The 24,785-nt window shown below is 34.7% G+C and overlaps 1 protein-coding gene across 1 annotated transcript in view; it reads left to right on the top strand.

Annotated features, from left to right (window-relative positions):
* The window catches only part of LOC106457845 (locomotion-related protein Hikaru genki-like), a 30,092-nt gene extending 8,983 nt beyond the window's left edge, over positions 1-21,109 (top strand). Inside the window, exons 2-9 of the mRNA XM_022383895.1 lie at positions 4,962-5,150; positions 8,906-9,163; positions 10,701-10,860; positions 13,272-13,420; positions 14,218-14,394; positions 17,844-18,020; positions 19,797-19,967; positions 20,698-21,109. Of these exons, the coding sequence (XP_022239603.1) occupies positions 4,962-5,150; positions 8,906-9,163; positions 10,701-10,860; positions 13,272-13,420; positions 14,218-14,394; positions 17,844-18,020; positions 19,797-19,967; positions 20,698-20,894 (1,478 nt within the window). The 3' untranslated portion in view covers positions 20,895-21,109. The remainder of the gene's footprint in view (positions 1-4,961; positions 5,151-8,905; positions 9,164-10,700; positions 10,861-13,271; positions 13,421-14,217; positions 14,395-17,843; positions 18,021-19,796; positions 19,968-20,697) is intronic.
* The last annotated feature ends 3,676 nt before the right edge of the window (positions 21,110-24,785 follow it).

Here is a 24,785-nt window from a genome sequence, read left to right as displayed (position 1 = left end):
CTTCGTTTAATGACATCTACTTGTTCTTGATCTTATAATGTGACAAGGATCTATTCTTGATCTCGTAATGTGAGGAGGATTTGTTTTTGATCTCTTAATGTAACAAGGATCTATTCTTGATCTCGTAATGTGAGGAGGATTTGTTTTTGATCTCTTAATGTAACAAGGATCTATTCTTGATCTCGTAATGTGAGGAGGATTTGTTTTTGATCTTGTAATGTGATATCTATTACTGGATCAAAATGACGACTTTTAACCTTAAACAGCTTTAATAGTTTGGTAACAAAGTGTATTAAAGAAACACCGTTGATTCATCATCTGAAGCTCAAGACGAATGGTAAAATAATAGTAATTTTATTCACAAGCTTACTAACTTTATTGTACATGCATTTTATATATATCCTTTAATCATTGTTGAATAGAAAAATGTTTTTTGATTGGCTTTCTTAATGAATTAAAAGTTTTAGCTTACAATATAAGAAATCGCAATGGAGAAAGTGCTACGAAACTACTTCTACAAGATCTGTTACACTGTAAAACGGTAGTCGAACCAACAGAATTAATTTATATATTTAAATAATTATATAGGAGAAATTGCTTAAGTTTAGAGCTGTATATTTTTTTTCTCTAAAAAAAAATACTGAAATAAGGGCATAGAAATCAGAAAAAGCAGAGAGAACAACACATTAATACCTAGTGACACGGCAGCGATGATACAATACTTTCTTTACCCATTTTTAGTACTTGGTACACTAACCTGAATACGTCTGAAGGTTTATAACGCTAAAAACCGGGTTTTGATAACCGTGGTGGGCACAGCACAGATATATCATTGAGCTACAGATGTAAATTAGGTTGATCGCATGTTGTGTAAGGTGTTCCCGGAAGTATTATGAATGATTGGAAATAGCACATTTACAGCCAGTCTAGCAGAAATTGAGAAATACAAGTATATTGCAGCTTTCAAAATAGGCACGATGTGGATGCATGTTTAATAGGTATCACAGTGGTCGAGATAGTTTCATGGATATGCTGCTTCTAGGCATCGGTAATTCGAGTTTATCAGCAGTGGAAAAAGTTTAATGAATTGTCTGTTGAGAGGAAGAATGTTGACCGGAAACATTTAGTGACAGAAAGCGAAGAAAGGCAGTTAGACAGGATGGTAAAGCTCTACCGTCATCAAACAATACATTTCCAGTCGTAACTTGCGAAGAATGTTGTAACGAATGGACTATGATAGTAGAATAACATTGCATAAACCAGTAGACTCGGTTACCAAAAAAATAAAAGGCCTATAATGGTGTAAGGAGCGTAAACATTACACTAATGAAGAATGCTAACAAGTGATGCGGTCAAAATAATCAGGCTTTACCTATTTTTTGTATAAGTGGAAGATGACAGATTTTGGAAAAAAATCAACAAAAACCCAATAATAACCCACCTCTCTTGTGTGATCTCAGCTTTCCAGGTTTCGTGGTTTGGAGCATGTTTTCTTGGCATATCCTGAACCCCTTGATCCCTTTGGAAAATAGAATGAACGCCACGTCTTATCTCAGCATCATTGCTGATTCGTGCATCCAGTGATGCTTCATGTACACCCTAATGAAGAGGGCAACTTCTGAGACGACAATGTTTCTGTCTCCCGTGCCTAAATTGTGGATGCATGATTTGAGGAACATAACAGGGACTTCAGGAATCTCCTATGATCAGCACAATCCCTGGATCTTAATCCAATTGAACACCTATGGGATGGACTTGAAAGATACATTCGCCTTCACTATTCCCTACCTACTTTGCTCTTTTAATTCCGTACCGTTAAGACTAAATGGCCAAAACCCCTCGGGACATTTTCCAGTACCTTGTGGATCTTATGCTGATACTCTGGAAGAAGATAGCCCAACCCGTTATTTTGTATAGGCCTTAATATAAAGTGGCACGACCCTGTATGTGATAACAAGTTAACCAATCAGGATAAGGTAATAATTACCACATTCTATTGTTCTAAAGATGTTTATCAAGATGAATAAGGTAACACCGTTCTAATGCTTTATACATATAAGAAAACACTGAAATATCAGACCTTTTATTTTAATTAGTTTCTTCTACCGGTTTCGTGACTTCAAAGGTCACTCTTCAGGAAACAGTTTTACTGAGAATCTATGACAAAAAACATACATATACCGCTTTTCAACTAAACTTAAATAATCTAAATTAAATACACATACTTCCCAAATGTATAAACATATAATACAGTCCATGTATAAATGAAGTAGAAGTGTTCAAAAATAAGTAAAAGTAGTCTTTATACTCTTTAAATTAAAATATTATTTAGTTATATTTTTGCTTATTATTATTATAATGGAAATGTAATTTATTTATCATATAACTTCATACTTTTACTTACTTTTTCTTTTCTGTAAATCTTAGTAACTGTTTTCTACTATATATATAGTGAGAGAGAGAGCGAAGTCCTAAATTTAACTAAGTCCTACGTGTAAGCATGCAAGTTGTTTATCCTGCATACTTGATGTCTTTCATAGAGCAAAATGTAACGACGCCCTACCAGCAAGTTTATAAGCTATGTTCATTTTATGGACTTCTGTGTAACATAGAGCTAAATGTAACGACGCCCCACCAACAAGTATACACTTTTGTACATATCACGGGCTTGATGTGTAACATAAAACTAAATGTAATGACGCCCCACCAGTAGGTTTACAATTTTTGTTTCATTTTATGGACTTGATGTGTATCATAGAGCAAAATGTAACGACGCCCCAACAGTAGGTATACAAATGTTGTTCATTTCACGAACTTGATGTGTATCATAAAGCTAAATGTAACGACGCCCCACCAATAGGTTTACAAGTTTTTTCATTTCTTGGACTTGACGTGTATCATAAAGCTAAATGTAACGACGCCCCACCAATAGGTTTACAAGTTTTTTTCATTTCTTGGACTTGATGTGTATTATAAGGCTAAATGTAACAACGCCCTACCACTAGGAGTACACGTTTGTACATTTCACGAACTTCACGTGTATCATAAAGCTAAATGTAACGACGCCCCACCAGTAGGTTTACAAATTTTGTTCATTTCACGGATGTTGTGTTATTATAAAGCTAAATGAAGTTACGCCCATCAAGTAGGTATACACATTTTATTCATTTCACGAACTTGATGTGTATCATAAAGCTAAATGTAACGATGCCCCATCATCAGGTTTACAAATTTTGTTCATTTCACGGATGTGATGTGTATCATAGACCAAAATTTACGACGTCTCCACAGTAGGTATACAAATTTTGTTCATTTCACGGACTTGATGTGCATCATAAAGCTAAATGTAACGACGTCCCACATTTACATATTTTGTTCCTTTTTCGGACCTCGTGTGTATCATAGAGCAAAATTTATCGACGCCCCACCAGTAGTTTATAACTTTTTTTTTTCATTTCATGGACTTGATGTATATCATAGAGCTAAACGTAATTACATCCCGCACAGTAGATATTCAAATTCTATTTCTCTCACGAACTGGTTTGTGGTAACGCCGAATCTACTGGACAATATTACGGTTTTTATTGTTCATTCTTTCTTTCAAGTTATAAGCTTCTTGAACTGATGGTTTATGTACAAAATGTGGGCTAATGAATTGATATATTTTCTTAGATCTTTCAACATACCTTTTTATATACTCGTATAAAATTTTGTTAGTTTAGCAAACCCTTATTGATAATTAACCAAACTCATATAAATAATTACCAAAACCCTTCTGAGTTGTTATGACTTATTATCTTGAGAACATATGCATAAGTAATATCTTACTGTCCATGAAAAGCTTCTATAAAAATATTTCTTTATCTGGTGTTTCCTGGTGGGTTATCGGTAATTTTACGGACGTACAACGCCAAAATCCGGGGTTCGATTCCCCGCGGTAGACAGAGCGTAGATGACCCATGGTGAAGCTGTGTACTAAAACAAATCGAAACAAATTATATTGGGTTACATGGATATCTGCTTTAATTTCGGAAAACTAAAATATATCTTACATAGAACATTTTCAAGATTACATTTACGCGTTTACTAAAAGAAAATACTACGTATTCATAAAAAGAGCTCGTAGTTTAGGCCAGGTGAAGATGTGTGTAACAATTTTTATTATCACGGTATTAGTAGACAGGATATAATAACGTGGTGGTTGTTAATGTTTCTCCCATATCTTTGCGATTTGCTATAGGTTCATATTCGTTGGGAACTGAAACTCGAACCCTTTATTGTTTAAGGTTTTGAAAGTATAGCTGATAAAACAAATTTACCATCGGGTATAGCATAACAATAGATACATTTTTACCCAAATCTTTACGATTTGCTATAGGTTCACTGAGAATTGATACTCTTACCGTGTATTGTCTATGGTTTTAAAAGCACAGTGGATAAAACAAATACATCAGTTATAACAGAATGCTAGCTAAAATTTTGCCCATAACTTTTCCGTCTGTCAATTGTTTAATTATATTTTTCTCTCACTTCTGTTGTTCTGCTTTTGTGTTATTTCTGTCAGTGTCTGTTTGTTTTAGAGCAAAGACTCATTGGACTATTTGCGGCGTTCACCGCGAGGAATCGAACCCCAGATTTTTGCATTGCAAGTTCGTAAACTTACTGTTGTCCCACAGGGGAACTGCCAGTTCCTTAATCAGTTGTGTTATTGTATTCCGTTATTCTCACCGAGACGATAAACAACATACACCTCCTTTAAACGTTTAAAGAATAAAAAAAATTACGAATACAACTAGATATGCAGTAGAGTTCAAAGCAAGATTACTTAAAAATCTACTAACTTTTTTAGGAAATAGAGTTAATTTATCAAATAAATATAACGTCATGCCAAAATACAGACATACTAATGCCATGTTGACTCTTGTTACATGCATAATATTATATCTTTCTTCCTTCACTAGCTGGTAGATGTGTTTCACCAGACGTCGTGGTGAACGGATTAAGGATACCGCATGGAGAAGAGATGGATTTTAGCAGTATTCAGGAAATACATTTCTTTGGAATCCATAGAATACCTGAGTATAAACGTATCTGCAAGATAAAGTGTGTGGATGGAGCTTGGATTGGACCTTTGTGCACTATTGAAGAAAGTAAGTTTTCAACAGTTGTTATTGATCATTTCGAAGCCTTTTAATGAGCTCTCTTCCAGATATTAAATTGTATAATTACTTCCTCTATGCCTATTAATGAACGATTTACCAAACTACAGATAGACCTTGATTTACAGGAAATAAATTTGAAAAATCTCAACTCCTTTGGAAATATAGTTTAAGTTGTTTGTGTTTTTTTTTTAAGCAGACAATTTCTTTAAGTGAAAGACTGGATTTAAACTACAGAATGATCAGAAACATAAATCAGACGTGAAAACCCGAAAGATTTTCCCATTTAAATTTTTATATCCATTAATCAATTCTGATTTACGGATGCTATAAAAACATTTTTTTTTTATATACTAGACTTGTAATAGTGATACGTTTGAAAACTCAGTTAATTTACACAAATATTATTTCTATAAACCTAAAACTAACGTAGCAAGTGAATAGTATATTCTCTGCAGACCTGATGGTACCGGCGTGGTGTTTAGGGCGCTCGACTCGCAATCTGAGGGTTGCAGATTCGAATCCCGTCACCGAACATGCTCGCCCTTTCAGATGTGAGGGCGTAATAATGTTACGATCAATCCTACTATTTGTTGGTAGTAAAAGAGTAGCCCAAGACTTGGCGTTGGATGGTGTTGACTAGCTGCTTTCCCTCTAGTCTATTCCTGCTAGATTAGGAAAGTCTGGCGCAGAGCAGCTTAGCGCGAAGTACAAATCAAACCAAATCTGAGGGGACGTTTTACTTCACCCGTCGAAACTTCTTTCGCTCTTTCTATATGTACTACTTACTTTCTCGGATAACTTAAATTAATTGTAGTTTTAAAAATTGTTACCAGATTTTTTATTTGCATAAAAATACAACCGGTGTACGTTTACAGTTATCTTTTTTAAAGTTTGTTATGCATTTTTTATTTCCCTATGAATGTCTGAATTTGAAATAATATGTATTCCGTTTTAAAGACATATTAGCACAAATGACATATGAATTACATAGACGATATCGTTTATTAGTTCTATGATTTGTGAAAGGTTTTTAGGATAAATTTATTCCAATCAAAATTAAACGTAATGTTGTTTCGCTGACTTATAAGTGGTACAACCAACATTTATGTTTAAAGCTAAGCTTTTATTTTTTCTAATATTATGACATCTATTGTATATAGGTGGTTATAAGTTCTGTTAGGGTAGTTGAAATTCTATACAGGATGAACAGTTTAATGTACGGGAAAAATATTTTGCCTACACGCATAAAGGATCGATACAGTGCTTGATACTGTTTTAAGGAATCGACACTAGGAGCACCAGTGTAACAACTGCTCAATGTTACCAAACCACCATTTTCTGGTACTGTGGCCCGTAACAGCTGGTGACAAACGGAAAATGGGACTAGACATGATTGTAAGATACAACAAACGTGGAACTGTGGCCCAATCCTTCATTATCAGTTAAGGTTCAACTATCTCTAACCGTACCATGCGAAAGATATTAGAAAATTCTCAAGTGACATTCAACAACCAGTCTGAGAATCGCCAGTCTTTAATACAAATAGGAAAGCACGGCCTCAGTGGTGCTTTGAGCACGAATTAAGGAAAAGGGACAACTGGAAGCGTATGATATGATCAGATTAGTCATATCTCATTTCCTGTGCAACAAAATGTAAAAGCCGTATTTGTTTGATTGTTTATTTTCGCGCAAATGTTCTCAAGGGCAACCTACGCTAGTCGTCCCTAATTTAGAAGTTATATACTAGGGGGAAGACAGCTTGGGTTACTCTTTTACCAAAGAATAGTGGGATTAATGTCCATTATAATGCCCCACGGCTGAAAGGACAAGCATTTTTGGTAACAGGATTCTAACCCGCAGCTCCCATATCTCGATTTGAACACCCCAACCACCAGGCCAATATGAAAGGAATAACATGAAGTACACAACTCTGCTATTCCGACAGTGCAAGCTGCTGGAAGTGTTGGTTTGTTTGTTTTGAATTTCGCGCAAAGCTACACGAGGGCTATCTGCGCTAGCTGTCCCTAATTTAGCAGTGTAAGACTAGAGGGAAGGCAGCTAGTCATCACTACCCACCACTCTTGGGCTACTCTTTTACCAACGAATAGTGGGATTGACCGTCACATTATAACGCCCCCACGGCTGAAAGGGCGAGCATGTTTGGTGTGACGGGGATTCGAACCCGCGACCCTCAGATTGCGAGTCGAGCGCCTTAACCACCTGGCCATGCCGGGCCAGGAAGTGTTGGAAACTTTATTGTGGCAGGATCTGAATTCTTTGATTTTTTTATAATAGGACCAATAATGTCCAGAGTACATCTGAACGTCGTACGTTCACCTCACAATATTGCATATCTACTCTTACGGACAAGAGCTTTTGCTAAATGATAAAGCAATAATCTGTTGGACTCGTATTGTCCGTTATTGGTTTGATGAGCTCGACACTGAATTCGTTAGTCTTTCTTGACCAGCAGGGTTACAAACTTTCAATCCAATTTAAGCATCTTTAGGATGAGTATTTCCGTAATTCTCTGTTGATCTATGTGAACAACTTGCAGACATATTCCTTAACGAACGGCCTAATATTGAAGCAAGGTATTATTGTAGCGTGATCAAAAGTGACTAGTCAGTTTATATATCTTTGTTTGTGTATGTGAGTTCGTGCGTTGCTGAGTCTGTACGAGAATTAGAATGTACGTTTCGTCTTATACAAACACTGTATATATTAAAATATTATATTGAAATATTAATACTATAAAAGATCAAAGTTAAAGTTAGTGTTCTCTTTACAGCTAATGCTGGAACGTAAATGGAAACTGTTTTAAGAAAGGATTTCAAGGTATATGATTCAGCATAGATTTCTTTGAATTCTCCTCGATATCGTAAACCTTTTATACGAAAGTTTTCTGGAAGTCATTAAGGAAAATAAAATAATTTTCTATTGCATTTTAATATAATTCTCTGATGATTTGCAAAGAGGTTTATCAGAAATGATGGAAAACATCTGTAACATCTATTTCTTAAGGGATTCAACTTCTTAGGATTGATGATTAATTCAATTGCCAGATGGCCACTTCACAGTAACGAGCGTCAACATATATCCAAACATTTGTTCGAAATGATTAATTTCAAGGAACTACTTATTGGAGCGTTTAAAAATTATTGACTGCTTTTCGAGTGTTTGCTTATATAAAAAAAATAAGATAAACTTAAAATCTTAACAGCATTAGAAAATCACAAACAACAAGCGATCTACTATACAGCCAATTAAGCAATAGAATGTTTATAACAAGTTTGGGAACGGTTCTACGAAAATATTAAATTTTTGTAGTTTTTAATCATTCAGCTCGTTTCATCATAAATGTCAGCTTAAAATATTTTGTTAACGGCATGTTAGTTTGAGGGAGCTCGTTCACTTTGAGTGTTTAGTATTATCAATTAAAGTAATTATTATATGCTTGTATCATAACAATAGTTGTTAATCTGATCCGATTTGGGAATATTTTAGCTTGAAGTTATCTGTTTTTCCTCTTTTTTATGGAAACTGGTATTTTTTATCTTTATTTTTCTTTGAGATAGTTTCTCTAACTTGAAATCGGTTATCTTGAGGAGTGTGTAGTCGTATTTCTTGAAGCTAATAGTTCCAACACGTTAAATAAAAGGAATTCATAAGAGCAGGTTAATCGCAATAAACCTATTCGACCATTTTATTCATATGTATCTGGGATTTTATTCCTACTTCAGACAAGAATACTCTCCAGCCTTTATTTCGACAGTGTTTCCTGAGGCCAGCAGATGCTGAGCTGATAATAACCCACGCAGGAATATCTCTTACAGTCGATCAACAAATCAAACTTCCCCATGGCAGTATACTGAGCATGCGCTGCAGCGAACTAGGGATGTACAAGTTTGTGGGTAATAGAACCGTACAATGTGTGAATGGACACTGGAGCTCTACAATACCACATTGTGTTCCAACTACATTACACAGGAATTTTTCAGGTGTGTTTTTTATTTATTTAAAAAAAAATAATGTGTTTGTGTAGATACAATAATGTCAAACCTTATAAAGTTCAAGAATTCATAATGTTGGTTGAATTTTGTTGTTAAGTGCAAAGCTATACAATGGGCTATCTGTGTTGTGCCCACCACGGGTTTTGGCATTATAAGCCTTGAGACTTATCGTTGAGCTACTGATTGGTTAATTCCATAACATTTCTTTTTTTTTAACGTAATTCTGCACAATGTGCTTCCTGCATTGTGATCATCACAGAGATCGAATCAAATATCTTAGCATTATAAACAGTTTGTTTGTTTTTTCGAAGTTAAGCACAAAGCTACACAATGGGCTATCTGTGCTCTGCCCACCACGGGTATCGAAACCCGATTTCTAGCGTTGTAAGTCCGCAGACATGCCGCTGTGCCAGTGGGGGCAAACTAACGGGAAAATTATAGTAGTACAAACATTATATTTCATTATAATGGACATAGCGTGTATGTCAGTATCTACGTATGTAACCAAAAATTACTGCCCCCTCTATTGAATGGAACCACAACAAAATTCCATAAAACTTTCACATTTTGGGTATCCAAGATTCAGACAATTATTTTTATATTTGTGATATGTGCAACAACCATTTATTTATTATAGGACAAAATTTTAAATAAAATGTACTCTCCTCACAACAAGAACACGACTTTAACTAGGATTGTAAGCGAGGGTTTTGTTATATCTTTATTGATGTAATTTTTAGATGTAGTACTGAGAAACTGCTGTTCTTTAAAAAAATGTTTACCACTTTTAATATATAAAAACATTACAGTTTATACTGAAAAATTCATGAAAATTTTGAGCTCTGTACATTAAATCATTTTGATGCAATGCGTTGTGTATGACTAAAGAACACAATCCTAACATTTTTCCCGTGCAGTATTTCCAAGAAAAAAAATATTTTTTTAGAAAATGTTCACCCTTTCTAAATTTTTTCAATGAGGTATGAATAGTAGGGTGACTAGTATTAAAATGTTTCAAATGGCAATGTTATAATAAACGTTAACATTGTAAAGGCTTAACTCGGTAACTACTGTCAGTAAAACAACGTTTTAACAACTCAAACTATCTCACTAGCAATGATTTTATTCATAAGTAATTCGACTGCTTAACAGAGGCATGGCTCTAAGTCTGTTATTAGGACTTGAAAAGTCTACTGTTAGAGCTAAGAATAAGACTTTAACTTTCAAGGATCTATAGTTAGATGTTAGAGTTAAAACTCTAAGAGCCTGCTGTTAGAACAAAGAATGAGCCATTTAGAGTTTACTGTAAATGAGACTTCTGGTGATTAACTTTAAAGTTTTATTAACTAATTATTTGTTGCAATTTATTTATATTATTATTGTATGTATTAAATATATATTGTTTTATTAACTGTGTTTACAAAAACAGTAAATTTTAGTATTCATTTTATTCAAAGCTTTTTTTTTTCAGACTCCAAGATTGGGCTGTTTACATATGTTAAAGTTGTGATAGATATTCTTTCAGATGAAGCACCGCCCACAATTACATACCTCGTGGCAGCTGGAGAAGTAGGAATAACAAAGCAAGGACAACTTGTAATCTTACCAGAAAGTATCGTGCATTTTGACTGCTTGTTTCGTCGTAACCTTGGTAACCCAGAATGGACCTGGACAACTCAACAAAGGTATACTTATGTAATATATTGAACAACCCCATTGCTTATCCGCAATCTGTTGAGAAATAAGGTTTCTACAGATTATTCAGGTCATATGTAGCCAAATGACTACTATACTTGTAATTCTCATGACTTCCACAAAAGTTATTTAAAGTCTGTGATATAGGCCCTTGGACATTTGGAATTTCTACGATTTTTTTTAGATTTTATAAAAGAGATCACTGCATCTACGAGTTGTTTTTGTTTGCTGTTTAATACGTTAACTTATTATTTTATTGCTAAAAATCACAGATTATCGAAACATTCTTTGACCATAAAACATTCAAATGTAACATTTACTTGCATTTTGGCCAAATGTACAAAATAAAATCATACTAAAACTTTCGTACATCAATTAGACTAAACCTGATCAGTATTTTACACATGATTTTACTTTTGTTTCCAGTTTCTGTGCTATATGTGATGTTGATAAAATGTTGTATGTTGGTTGAATGTAAAAATCAGCCTTCACCCATGAAAGTCGTCTTTACCCGGGTTATAGTTTATGTTTTTTTACATGCGTATTTCAATCGCTTTTATTTGTTATTTTCATGTCCATTAATGTTATCTTCTCGCGTTTATATATTTTTTTCTCTTTACCTCTGAGATAAAACTGGTGTAATTTTGAAGGTTAAGGTTTTGCGCACTCTGAGTAATCCAATAATTTTTAGATATATGCATGTTTTTCGTTCCTAACTGTCTAATTATTAAAATATTATATATACTATTGTTATCAACATTTGTCTAGAATTGTTATATATTACTTCTACTTTTACCAAAATATAGATGGTTATTTTTACATTAATGCAGTTGTATCACCTTCCCTGGTACTTTGTGGATCTCTTTAGGACCATTGAAGATCCAGAGTGTAGCATTCTAGAGTGGATGATGGGAGCTATACTAATAATAAAGATTGGATTTAGTACAGTAATACCTTAACATCTTGGTATTTATGTCCAAACATCATATTGGTGGTTGGAATGCTAACTTCAAAGACAGTTTTGCTGTCTCCTCCATTTATGTATTATATTATAATTATGCTATTGTTTTTATTTATTTATTTTTTGTTGGACGTTGTGGGGTAGAACACCCTCATCTGTTCCTTTTCTTTTGTGTTGGGTCCGTGCGGAGATACATGCAAAGTTGCGATTTCACATTTTAGGTTTTGCTGTTTTTATGGGCGTTTTTTACAATTACGTATTAGGGAAGCAACTTTTCATGTCCTAAGATAACCTTTCATTAATCGTGAAGTTACATAACTTCCGTCCATGGGGTATTTCTATTATATAATATGCTAATACAATAGGGTATCGACGTGGATGCGAACCATGGCGCCATGGACGATATATCTAGTATCGATATATTTGGCTCATGACGAATTCTTGGCAATTACACTGCACAATTCTATTAGTGTAGCTAATTGATGGAGGATTTTTTTAAAAGCAAAGCCGCAAAGGGCTATCTACTGTCCACTGCGGGGAATCGAATTCTGGATTCTAGCGTTGTAAGTTCGTAGACTTACCGCAGTCCCACCAGGGGACGTGGAGGAATAGGCCTTACCCTTTCCAAAAAAAAGAAAAAAAAGGATATTTATATATGGTAGGCCTATAGAGCAGAAGGACATAACATTTCGAAGAAAGGAGCCTTCATGGAATTGAATAAACTCCCACAGGAAAACTTTTAGAACAACAACGAACTTCGAAACACCACCCCAAGACAATGATGAGCAACGATCACATCCACAATATGAAGAGAACTTTGTGATCCAGAAAGACGTTAAAGTGAAGGTGTGCATGTTGCCTTGTACCGATAACGTGGAAGTAAACTGTGACCTGAAGGCTTAAAATACAAAAGGCAACAAGCTTTCAGCGATATATCGAAACAAATACCTATTTTCTACAGAAGTGACGTAAACACTGGATTGCTGCAATACTATTCAATCTCGTGCATCTCAAGTCTTTAGGTGCAACTCCGATGGACTTTTGTACCTTCAGTTTGCTTAAAAATATTCTTGGAAGCTGACGAAAGACATGGTGAAGGATCTGTGAAAAGTTTGTCAAGATGTATGGTATAAGACTGATCTTACCATTCTTCGCGGAAGTTTTTTACAATGTGAGACAATAGTGTGTAATCAGGATCATCAGCCTGAACTTTGTAGATGGTGGAGGAAGTAGTTCCGAGGTCAGAGCGGGATCTGGAGCACGACTCTTATAAAGTGCGAGTAACTCTCAGAAAAGATTTCGTTTTAATGAATCGGTAATCAATTTCTCTTGTATTTATCTGAAAATATTTACATTTATACCTACATTTGGAGTTTATAAATATATAATCCTGCCCGAATTTTTTTAGGACTGAAACATTTATTTTTGGACTTTTATTAGACAGTATCCATGTGGTTGGGCAATTTCATCGAAGGAACGTAACTGGAAGTATCGGTTGTCCATCGTTTATGCTAATATTCAAGATACTGGAACTTTTGCGTGCAAGACGCCTCGTGGTTACAGCAACTCCATTGATGTTGTAGTAAAAGGTAAACTGGATCGTTCACGAATATTTTTTTTCAGCCCTTTTCAGAAAATATAAAACTTTCTATAACTTTTCACAATTTTACTTTTTGGTTAAATCATATAATTTTTCTTGTTTCATTTTAGCACAGTTTGTCTTCTTTTTTCTTTCTTACAAGCTGATAAAACTGGTGTTTCCAAATCTATGATTAAATAGTTTCCAAATACGAAATTAATCTTGGATTTCCAGTAGTATATTTTCAGTTAAGACCGAGGCTTGGTCTACGTATAGATGTGGTTTCTCTAATGCGGAGATCCTTTTCATTCCGCGTTATAACAGTGGTATTAATGTCTTTGAAGCCGTAAGTAGGTTGCATTTATGAAAAGAAGCGAGCTGTAATAAAGATCCCAGTCGAAGGAAAACCAATACGATAATATTAAGTTTTTATGAAGCGCGTGTTTATAGAAAGAAAGAAAAATCCTTACCTTATGATGATAATTATACCCATGTTCAATAATGTATTGCAATAAGCGCAGTAATATTTACAGAATTATGATATTCAATAAAGATAACTTTTTAGATATTTCAAGAGAAGTAGGTGTTACCAGGTAAAGCTTGATACTGAACTGTCTACAGAACTTGTATACGTATTGCGTGTTGCTATCTTTTGTGAACTGACTGCAGTAATTTCAGTAGATATTATTAAAGAAACAAAAAAGATTATTTTGAGTTTAACTGAGTTCATAGATAGCTGGCATCTGAAACAGCGTCATACAAGCATTCTTTTCTTGAAGCCTTACATACTTACTTTGCTGTTCTCAGGTGTTAGCTGTCCACCAATTCAAGCTACTGACCACAAGCGTTTAATGGCTATCGAAGGAACTCGACTTCACAGTAAAGCTAGGTTTGCCTGTTTGGAAGGATATGTACTTCGGGGCGAAGAGGAACTAACTTGTACAGCATCAGAGGAGTGGTCTCACGTGCCTCCCTTGTGTCAAGGTACATCAAGTTATTCACCTGTATATATCTGTCTCATTACACAGGCGAACGAAGCAAAAGTATATGCAAGAGCTGAGCATCATAATTACATGGGTATCGGTGGGGGTTATCCCCCACCTCTCAAATGTCATTAAGAGACTTCAAATGGGGGCCATCTCTAAAATATACACGGTAAAACGCGGACATGTACTACATGTCAGCTTTGCAATTAATTATCAATAGATATTAAACTATCTCAACTAGGCATATGAATATTCATCTATTTAGTTAGCTAGCAAAAAAACGCATACACTATACGTAGTCCTGATAGATGTTAAAATTTCATTGATTATGTTTACAAGCATATTTTAGTAAATATTACTATATAAACTATGCAAATCCCATGAGAAGTTCATCGAATACAATATATATATAGGAGGTATAAAATAAATGAACACGATGTGATTATACATCTAAAAACAACTCATCCTATGTCACTTATACTCCCAATATCATCAGAATTTTGGATCTATAGTTGCAGAATTCATAATTTTAGAATGAAGTTGAAATATCATTAAATATATATTTTTTAGCAGTAGGAGTCTAAACTCATTTTCTATACAAACATATATATATATAGAAAATTTTTGTCTGTCTGTTTGTCCATTATGTGACTACTCTTAGGTTGCTGAGCCAATCTCAACCAAACTTTGTGGGATAATAGTTTGGAATAAATGGCGCCACATCCTTACACCAAACAAAAACTTTATTCAATGAGGGACCGTGCTAATTATACCAGTAGAGGGCACCAGTAGCGATGCGGCCCTTGTCTATAGTCAGATACCTGGATGTTTATATTCTTCATTTTCTTTGTCTCGCCATGTTATCATGCTTTCTGTTTGATTCATAAATATAATATAATAATAATAAATATAATAGTTCAAAAATGCCTCAAACGACTTGTTGTGTGCTTGGATGTTCTAAGAGAGGTGGTCATTCGTGGTATTCAAATCTGGAATTGTCTAGAAAGTGGCTTCATGCGTTCAGACGGGATCAGTGGAAACTGAAGAAAGAAGTTGTTGTTTGTCATGACCACTTCATGTTTGACATCTATGTATCTGAAACTAGCTATGGTAGGCCTATGTTTAATAAAGTTTTCAATAATTCTGCTTTTCATTTAGAAATGTCACAAGTTATTCCCATTTTATAACCTTTTTATGTTGAGTCAAGTATTAAAATTATATTTTCAAAATACACTCCCTCCACCACGTCCCATTTAGCTAAGCCTAGTCTACAAAATTGTTTTTATAGGCCTATGACTAGGCTTATGCAATGCATGATACATGATAGAGACTAATATTTCAATAATACTTACCCTGAATGTTAATATCTATAGTAGGCCTGGAAAGTGAATGTCAGTAAATATTATAAAATTAATATACGTATATATTTATATTATTTTGTTGTTTGTACCTTCACCTCAAAGAAGACAAGTAAAACCAGGTGCCGTTCCAAGTGTGTTCAGCTGGTACACCCTTCGGGGTGGATTCCTGTACGTGGTGAGGGAACCTTCTAGGGAAGGTTTTGTATTTTCAGTTACCTCCTCTGGGATCTAAACATCCACCCACGTGTTTGCCATGCGTGGCGACCCATGAAGGGGAGGAGAGGATCCTGGTGTTTGAGTGGTGTCTGAGGCACTGCAACACACCACTTTGTCCTTGAATTCATGTAGACGGGTGGCCTTGGGGTGGCCCTTCAGGGTCAATTAGCTGGTCCCATCGGGCTAGGGTCAACTGAGTACCAATGTTGGGCATTCTGATCGGGTGTTGTGGTCTTTGGGTCTGATGCTGGTGTTTGGGTATAAATCCCTGATTTTCTATAACACAACATACGTTTTATATAACTCAGAGAGTGCATTAGCGCTCTTTGTGTAGGAATGCAATGAAGTTTATACTCCAACAGCCACCATAACATTGAAAAGCCATTTCTTGAGTTATACCCATTTCTTACTTTGACCCGTGACCTTAGAACTTCGGCCCGTAAGACACTTCTGTGGCCAATGACCCTCTATTAATTAATAACGTGAAATAGCTTGGAAGAGCTGGGCATTGAAAGCGGGTAACCCATACCACCATTACTTTGGCCGCTACCTCTTCGTACAAAATCACACTGACCATCGCACAGTGTATACTATGTTTTAAGTGTATAGATAGTGAGTTGGCTCGGCATGGCCAGGTGGTTAAGGCACTCGACTCGCAATTTTAGGGTCGCGGGTTCGCATCCCCATCCCACCAAACATGCTCGCCCTTTCAGCCGTGGGGGCGTTATAATATGACGGTCAATCCCACTTTTCGTTGGTAAAAGAGTAGCCCAAGAGTTGGCGGTGGGTGGTGATGACTAGCTGCCTTCCCTCTAGTCTTACACTGTTAAATTAAGGACGGCTAGAACAGATAGCCCTCGTGTAGCTTTGCGCGAAATTCAAAAACAAACAAACAAACATAGTGAGTTCTTAAAGCTTACACAAAACTTTTGGTGAGGTAATAATGAATACTGTAATAATATCTTATGTTATAAATAAATTATGTGAAACTTAGGATTTTTGTGTTATTTATCATAGGATCCACCCCCACATTTTTTTAATTCATAGGCCGGACAAAGGACGGTGACCTGAGCTTGTGTTTTTATAAAACAGTTGAAATTATTAATTTATTTTACATAATTGTCATTGGTTCTGTGTTTCATAGACATTGAAAGGGTTTTTTACACAAAAGTTGTTTATGCATATATATATATATATATATATACTTAAGAAATGACAGAAATTTGAAAAGAACCATCGTTTTAATTTTGCGCAAAGCTATTCGAGGGCTATCCGCGCTAGCTGTACCTAATTTAGCAGTGACAGATTAGAGGAAAACCAGCTAATTAACACCACCCACTCTTTGGCTACTTTTTTGTCAACTAAATGTGGGATTGACCGTCACATTATAACACCCCCACGGCTAGAAGGACGATCATGTTTGGTGACGGGGATTTGAACCCGCGACCCGCAGATTGCGCGTCACGCGCCCTAACTACCAGGCCAAACCAGTTTTTAAATTTATAGTTACAGTTTTTCGTCATTGATACTCTATTTCAAAGCATTAAAAGTTTTGTTTTTCACATAAAAAATACTCTAAGCAAAGTTTTAGGGTAATACTTAAAAGATTGGAATTTAAAAAATACTCTAGAGATTGTTTAATTATATATTTGAAACCGCATTTTTCAAAATTATATAAATATATTTTTTGTAAATTTGTATTATTCTCTATTTAAGAAAAAAGATTCATTTATATATTAAATAAACCTGAACACCAGTCAAAACTACCTGGTATTAAAAAGCGCCTGGAAATGTGATGAATTATGACACTTAAATCATTACCTCACGAATGTTAAATTTTTGTAGTGAATGGTAAATGATTCAATTTCAGCTATTCAATGTCCACCTTTGGCAGTGGAGTCGCGCCATCTTGTGGCCAGCACACGTAATCGTACTTTCGGCACACGTGTCAACTTCATCTGTACTTGGGGCTATCGATTAGTTGGCTCTTCATCATTAAGATGTCTGAAGAACCAGAGATGGTCAGATTTTCCTCCAGTATGTGAAGGTATGCTTAAACAAGTATAATATTCAATTAGTTAACATTGTACTGAATATGCCTATTGTGATCAATATCTCGATATTCTGAAAAAAAAAAGCTTCTCAAGAGTGTTAGAAATTACATATCAAAATTCCAGAGAAAAATAGTGATAATACGAGAGAGTTTTAGAGAAGTCTTTTTGAAATATAGTGTTGATAATCAGTATATGTAAGTAAACAATATCTAATTTCTAAACCACTAATGGAAGAGTTTGTAGCATATGATGCTTTGTCGCGGATTGGCTCTTGGTGGAGTTCTGGATTTCGGAGTTGGTGATGGAAGAGTTTGTAGCATCTGATGCTTTGTCGCGGATTGGCTCTTGGTGGAGTTCTGGATTTCGGAGTTGGTGAGCCGAGTTCAAATACGTGCGATACCACATAATATCTCAACTTTTAGCTGTAACTTCGTTATAGGAGGGAAAGAACCTTAAACTGATTGTTACTTATTTCATTCATAACTTCTATTGCCAAACATTGTATATAGATGACTGAAAGACAAAAATTCTGGCAAGCTAAAAAAAACAACATTTTTTTAATGATCTGTTCCTTAAAAATAGAAAAAGCAAAAAGGAAGATAATGTCTAATCATTTAGATAATTTCCAGCTTTCTTCGGCATTACGTTAACTAAAGAAAAATTATGTTCTTCAATCCTGTGCTCGGGTACTTTTATATATTTTAATTGGTATGAAACTTTTAGACTTTTGAATCAAAAGTAATAATACTAATATATATATATGCAAATGTATAATTATCTAAGTAAGCTACAAAAACATTTTTAAACAGATTACATCAAAGGGAAGGTTTGTTTGTTATGGATTTCGCGCAAAGCTACACGAGGGCTATCTGTGCTAACCGTCACTAATTTAGCAGTGTAAGACTAGGGGGAGGGCAGCTAGTCATTACCACCCACCGCCAACTCTTGGGCTACTCTTTTACCAACGAATAGTGGGATTGACCGTCACATTATAACGCCCCCACGGCTGAAAGGGCTAGCATGTTTGGTGTGAGGGAGATTCGAACCCGCGACCCACAGATTGCGAGTCGAGCGCCCTTACCACCTGGTCATGCCGGATTGCGAGTCGAGCGCCCTAACCACCTGGCCATGCCAGGCCCTCAAAGGGAAGGACAGTTTGAATTTTACACAGCACATGCAAATCATAGATGAAATATAATTAGATTTAAATTTGTAGAACACTGATCGTTTCCTTCCTAAGTTATCGTTTTAACTCAGTATCTTCGCATGCCAATACACTATGTTACAACTAAAACTGCAACTAGAATATTGCATATATAAGCAAATAAATAAATGACAAACATATACCGACACCTCAAAGAATCGGAGCACATTACATAATGACCCACCCCATCCATGATTTGTGCCCCAGTGTTGGATATTTGTTTTGTGGCTGCGTTTTTATTTGTTCATTTATTTATTTATTTCCTTCTCTACAAAATTAAATCTAATTATGTAAATATGTGTATATATATATATGTCTCTGTGTGTGTGTGTGTTTTCAGTATATACAAGAAATGATACAGATATTTCCAGTGCATGAAGTGTTAGATGATTTATAGGTTATTAGAATAATCCGTTTCGTTATTTTTCTATGAAGAAAACGTCATTTTTCCGTTTTCAATTTGTGTACATAAATGTGAGACATTTGATTTTAATGTTCCCGTTTATAATATTTTTTACGAGTTGACGCTATTGTTGAGAACACAACTTTACACGTGTACCTTCAGTAATAGTATGCAAGCCGCCAATACCTCCAGAAAATGGTCGAGTTTTAGACGGAGGGCACCACCTAGCGGGAGACATGGTAACTTACACTTGCCATATTGGATTTGTTCTTATTGGAAGCTTCATGGCCATGTGTAACGACAAAGGAGAGTGGTCACACCCAACACCAATGTGTAAGACACTTGAATCATTAATTCATCTGTACGTAAAATAAAACAAAAAACTAATTATGATGTATCATTAATTCAGTCTTTCTGTTATATATTATTGTAGCTTATGACTTAAGATCAATCAATTCGTCCAACCAATGAAACTTAGTGTTTCTTTTAACATTAAATACATCCTATAACGTTTTCCTCAAATAAATGAAAGTTTTAACTTTAAATGTGTGTAAATGTCTTTGTGTTTAGAATTTAATTTTTCTATTCATTTTAGACCATTTCTATATATTAACAAACTACTTGTTAACTATGTAAGTAAATGGAGAATAATAAATGATTATAGTTTGTTTTTGATAAACATTCTTAACAGCAAATTCTTTCGAAACTATAAAACCTTGTAAACCACATCTCGTCAAAATGTTCTTCATATCATATGCTGCCAACATACTAAAATTTAGAATCCCTATAATGATATTTTGTGGTTAACACTGATCGTTTCCTTCCTAAGTTATCGTTTTAACTCAGTATCTTCGCATGCCAATACACTATGTTACAACTAAAACTGCAACTAGAATATTTTGATCAACTTCATCCCATTTCTTCTGCAGCTAGTTTAAGGTCGAAAGATCGTACTCAAACAAGTTTCGAAACAGAAACAGGTGAATGAAGTCTGTTAATACATTTCAAATGACTTATGACCAGACATCTTTAAATGTGTTATTTTTTTATATTTGTTATTCAGGTCGACGTTCTTGTGAATACCCTGGTCAACCACCTAATGGTTATGTTGTGCCAATCAAATTTCAGTATGATATTGGTGATTTTATTGTTGTGAGATGTAACAAGGGTTTTCGTCGACTTGGGCCCAAGAACCTTCGCTGTGATCGGTCGGGACTCTGGTCCAGCCATCTTCCTCATTGCAGACCCTACGACACGTAATTGTTTAGTGACTGCTATAATTTTCGTATTGTGACTGGCGCCATCTTGTGAGAATGTATAGATATACGAAATGTGACAATATAACGCAATTGATATGTTTCGTTACTATGTATACATAAAGTGTCCATACAACAGTTCCATTTGATCTCATTAGTATTTTTGTTTTTAATGATGATACATAACAGTAGTATCTTCAAAAGTTGATGAACTCTAATTTGTTCTGTTCTTTGCTTCTGATCTATGTGTACTACTGTATATTTATAATGTATTCTAACAACTTAGTTTATTTAGATCTAGATAAAACTGTGTTTTGATTTCTATTGTTTGTGTTTGGATTAAAGTTTGCGAAATTCGTATAACTTTATTTTTCAGCTATACTAGACGTTCTATGGATATGCTAAATTTGGAGTTATTTCCTAAGATTTTTTCATAAGAAAAGAGTGACATAACTCAACTTAGTGGAGAGTACACACGGGTCAATATTATAATAAGTATGAAGCTTCATCCGGAAGGTCAAAGTCAGAAAACACAAACTGCTAAACTGCTTTTTGAAGGTCAAGGTCAGAGAATACATGTAATCCAAATGCATGAAATTACTTCAAAAACAAAATTCGTAAAAACAGAAACTCCATCTAAGACTTGTTTACGTTTTTCTTTTGCTCGTACTTTTAGTAATAAAAATAGGAATCCCATGTCATTTTTCCTTTGGAGAAGACCTTTGACCTTATTTATTCACACTTTATCAAATATACCACTGGTTTGCTATCGACCTTTCACGTAAACGTTACTAACTTCTAACGCCAAAGTCCTTTCAGAAAAATTCACAGACACACACTCAAGCTTAGAATAAAGCTTCAAACTCCAATAAGCCGTCGCCAACTCAATTTGATTTTAAGACATTAAGATCGTTCCTCTTAGACTTAAGAGCCAGTAAAAGAGTAATATGCTGGTATATCTAATTTCAACAAACCGTTGTTTCCAAGGGTTTTAATCAAAGTTTAACGAACTACACTGCATTTCCAAATCAAAAGCGTCCAGAGTCGGCTTACATTAATTACACGGAGATAATTTGAACTAAAATAGAACATCTTTAAACTTTCACTTGAATGGTTAGAAATAATATTTGCGTTTACAATCCAATAACGTGGTAAGGATGAGAAAACAATAGATTATTTTTTGTATTACCTGAACAAACTCGGACATGCAAGAAAATCTAATAATCGAGTTCTTAGAACAAATAAAATAAATTAAAGCAGATTTTAGATTTGAAAATTATTTGAAAACAGAAATATCTGCAAGTACTCTTGACAGTGTAATATTAAATACTGTTCACTTATAACTAGTTATAATATTCGAACCTAAACAATTTAACTATAGCTGAAGGACTGTGCCCCTATATATTTGTAAGTTAACATAATAAACATTTTCAAATTTTGTTTTATTCTCTACTACTTTTGTAAATAAATAAATCCAGTTTTAGAACAGCACATTTCCCATAACCTAATGATAAATAACGTATACATTTGTTGAAAATGCTGTCACAATTATTTAAGGACTGTGCATTTATAATAGCAATTTCAACGATATCTTAACTTCAATATATTCATTACTTATTTCATTTGAAAATATACAACTACTGGTTCGAAAAAAACAAACAAACCGGCCTGTGTTTACCCCAGGAACTGAGATTAGAGGGGGTGTTCGTATTTTTCAGGACACGAAGGCCGAGGGGTGACACCGTGCGGGCGATTGGGGGCTGTATGGCACCATAATGAAAGCTGAAAAATGTTTCATGACCATTTTAGGTAGATAACTTCTGTAATCAACTATCAATACTATCTCAGTTTGCTGTTAGAAAACTATTGTGTATCGAAGAAAATAGGTAACTGTCAAATTGTATTATATAACTACTATATTTCCAACCAACGACAAAACATAACTACTATATTTCCAACCAACGACTAAACATAACTACTATATTTCCAACCAACGACTAAACATAACTACTATATTTCCAACCAACGACTAAACATAACTACTATATTTCCAACCAACGACTAAACATATTTTTATTCCATCTAGAAAAAATTTAAAACAACTAAGTCTAGATGGAAAAAGACTAAATTGGCAACACTGCATGTAACTAGTTGACCACTAGTTCAATGGTTCCCAACCTGGGATCCCCGGGGCCTGGTGGTTCGTGAGCTATTTTCATTAATTAAATAATGCATGGAAGAAAACAGAATGGGATCCGTTGGGGAAAAATTAATAATAAAAGGGATTTTTGGTAGTGAAAAGGTTGGGAACCACTGCACTAATTGTGGAAACTTTAGGGGTGTAGGAAAATTTATGGAACCAGCGGAGATGAATAAAAAAAACCACTTAACAATGTTGTTTGTTTGTTTGTTTTAGAGGAAAAACACATTGGGCTATTTGCTGTGTCTACCGCGGAGAATCAAACCCTGGATTTTAGCGTTGTAAGTCTGTAAACTTACCGCTATCTCACCGAGAAAATGTTAACAGGGTAAGGATAATTAGAAAGATATGATATCATAAGCGTACCCTAATCTACGAAAAAATAAATGACATGCTTCAATGTGGACTTTCGAATAATGAATGTTCAAACTTATATTCAGTAAGACATAGGAAGATCAGTGAAGACGTTCCTTTATTATTATTATCGGACCACTGTAACTCTAGTGAGGTTAATCTGCACTGCTAATGTATAAGACATAGGAAGATCAGTGAAAACGTTCCTTTATTATTATTATCGCACCACTGTAACTCTAGTGAGGTTAATCTGCACTGCTAATGTATAAGACATAGGAAGATCAGTGAAGACGTTCCTTTATTATTATTATCGCACCACTGTAACTCTAGTGACGTTAATCTGCACTGCTAATGTATAAGACATAGGAAGATCAGTGAAAACGTTCCTTTATTATCGCACCACTGTAACTTTAGTGAGGTTAATTTGCCCTGCTAATGTATAACATATATGCCATGATAAAATGTAAAGAAAAAGACGGCCTAAGCTTTGCGTTGTAATTATTTCTGTAAAGACATACCTTTCTAAGGTTTCTAATAGGCCTAAAATTATGTTTCACTTACATTTTTAACGATATCGATCTAGAATATATGGCGTCTTAAGCTTTTTTAGTGTAATTAGTTCAAAACACATGGGCGCCCCTTACATTTCACAAAAAATTGCACGTATTATGATGTAAACCTAACATCGTAGTTAAACTAGATGTTTTTAGTATATATTATTATAACTGTAAATTTATGTTTGCGTTTAAACACGCATAACACTTGTTATTTTAGTATGTTCACTTACACTGTAAAAGCTGATCCCCTACATAAATGTTTTGCCCCCCCCCCGAATATATTTTTGTGAGCGCCCATGTAAAGACATATAAGATTTCCTAATTGTTAACGTTTTTGAGTCTAGAAATGTCAATATTTTAACTTAGAAAATATTCAGACTATTCTATTAATTACGATAGAACGTGAACCAAACGTCACGAAATAAATAGGATTGTGTCAAATTTATTCTATATCTTATTTATAAATTTTATATATGTGTCTATCTTATACAGATTAACTTTGTGATAATACTTTAACCTATACCTAGTATAACTATGATACATGACTTTAAATAAGAAATTAATATTAAAGTAAGTCTGTTTGTTTTTATGAATTTCGCGCAAAGCTACTCGAGGGCTATCTGCGCTAGCCGTCCCTAATTTAGCAGTGTAAGAGTAGAGGAAAGGCAGCTAGTCATCACTAGCCATCTCTTGGGCTACTCTTTTACCAACGAATAGTGGGATTGGCCGTCACATTATAACACACCCACGGCTGAAAGGTCGAGCTTTTTTGGTTAGGAACGGG

This window comes from Limulus polyphemus, unplaced genomic scaffold, assembly GCF_000517525.1.
Source record: "Limulus polyphemus unplaced genomic scaffold, Limulus_polyphemus-2.1.2 Scaffold381, whole genome shotgun sequence".
Classification (NCBI taxonomy): Eukaryota; Metazoa; Arthropoda; class Merostomata; order Xiphosura; family Limulidae; genus Limulus; species Limulus polyphemus.
The sequence above is the reverse complement of the archived record's forward strand: the minus strand, read 5'-3'. Positions and strand labels throughout refer to the sequence as shown.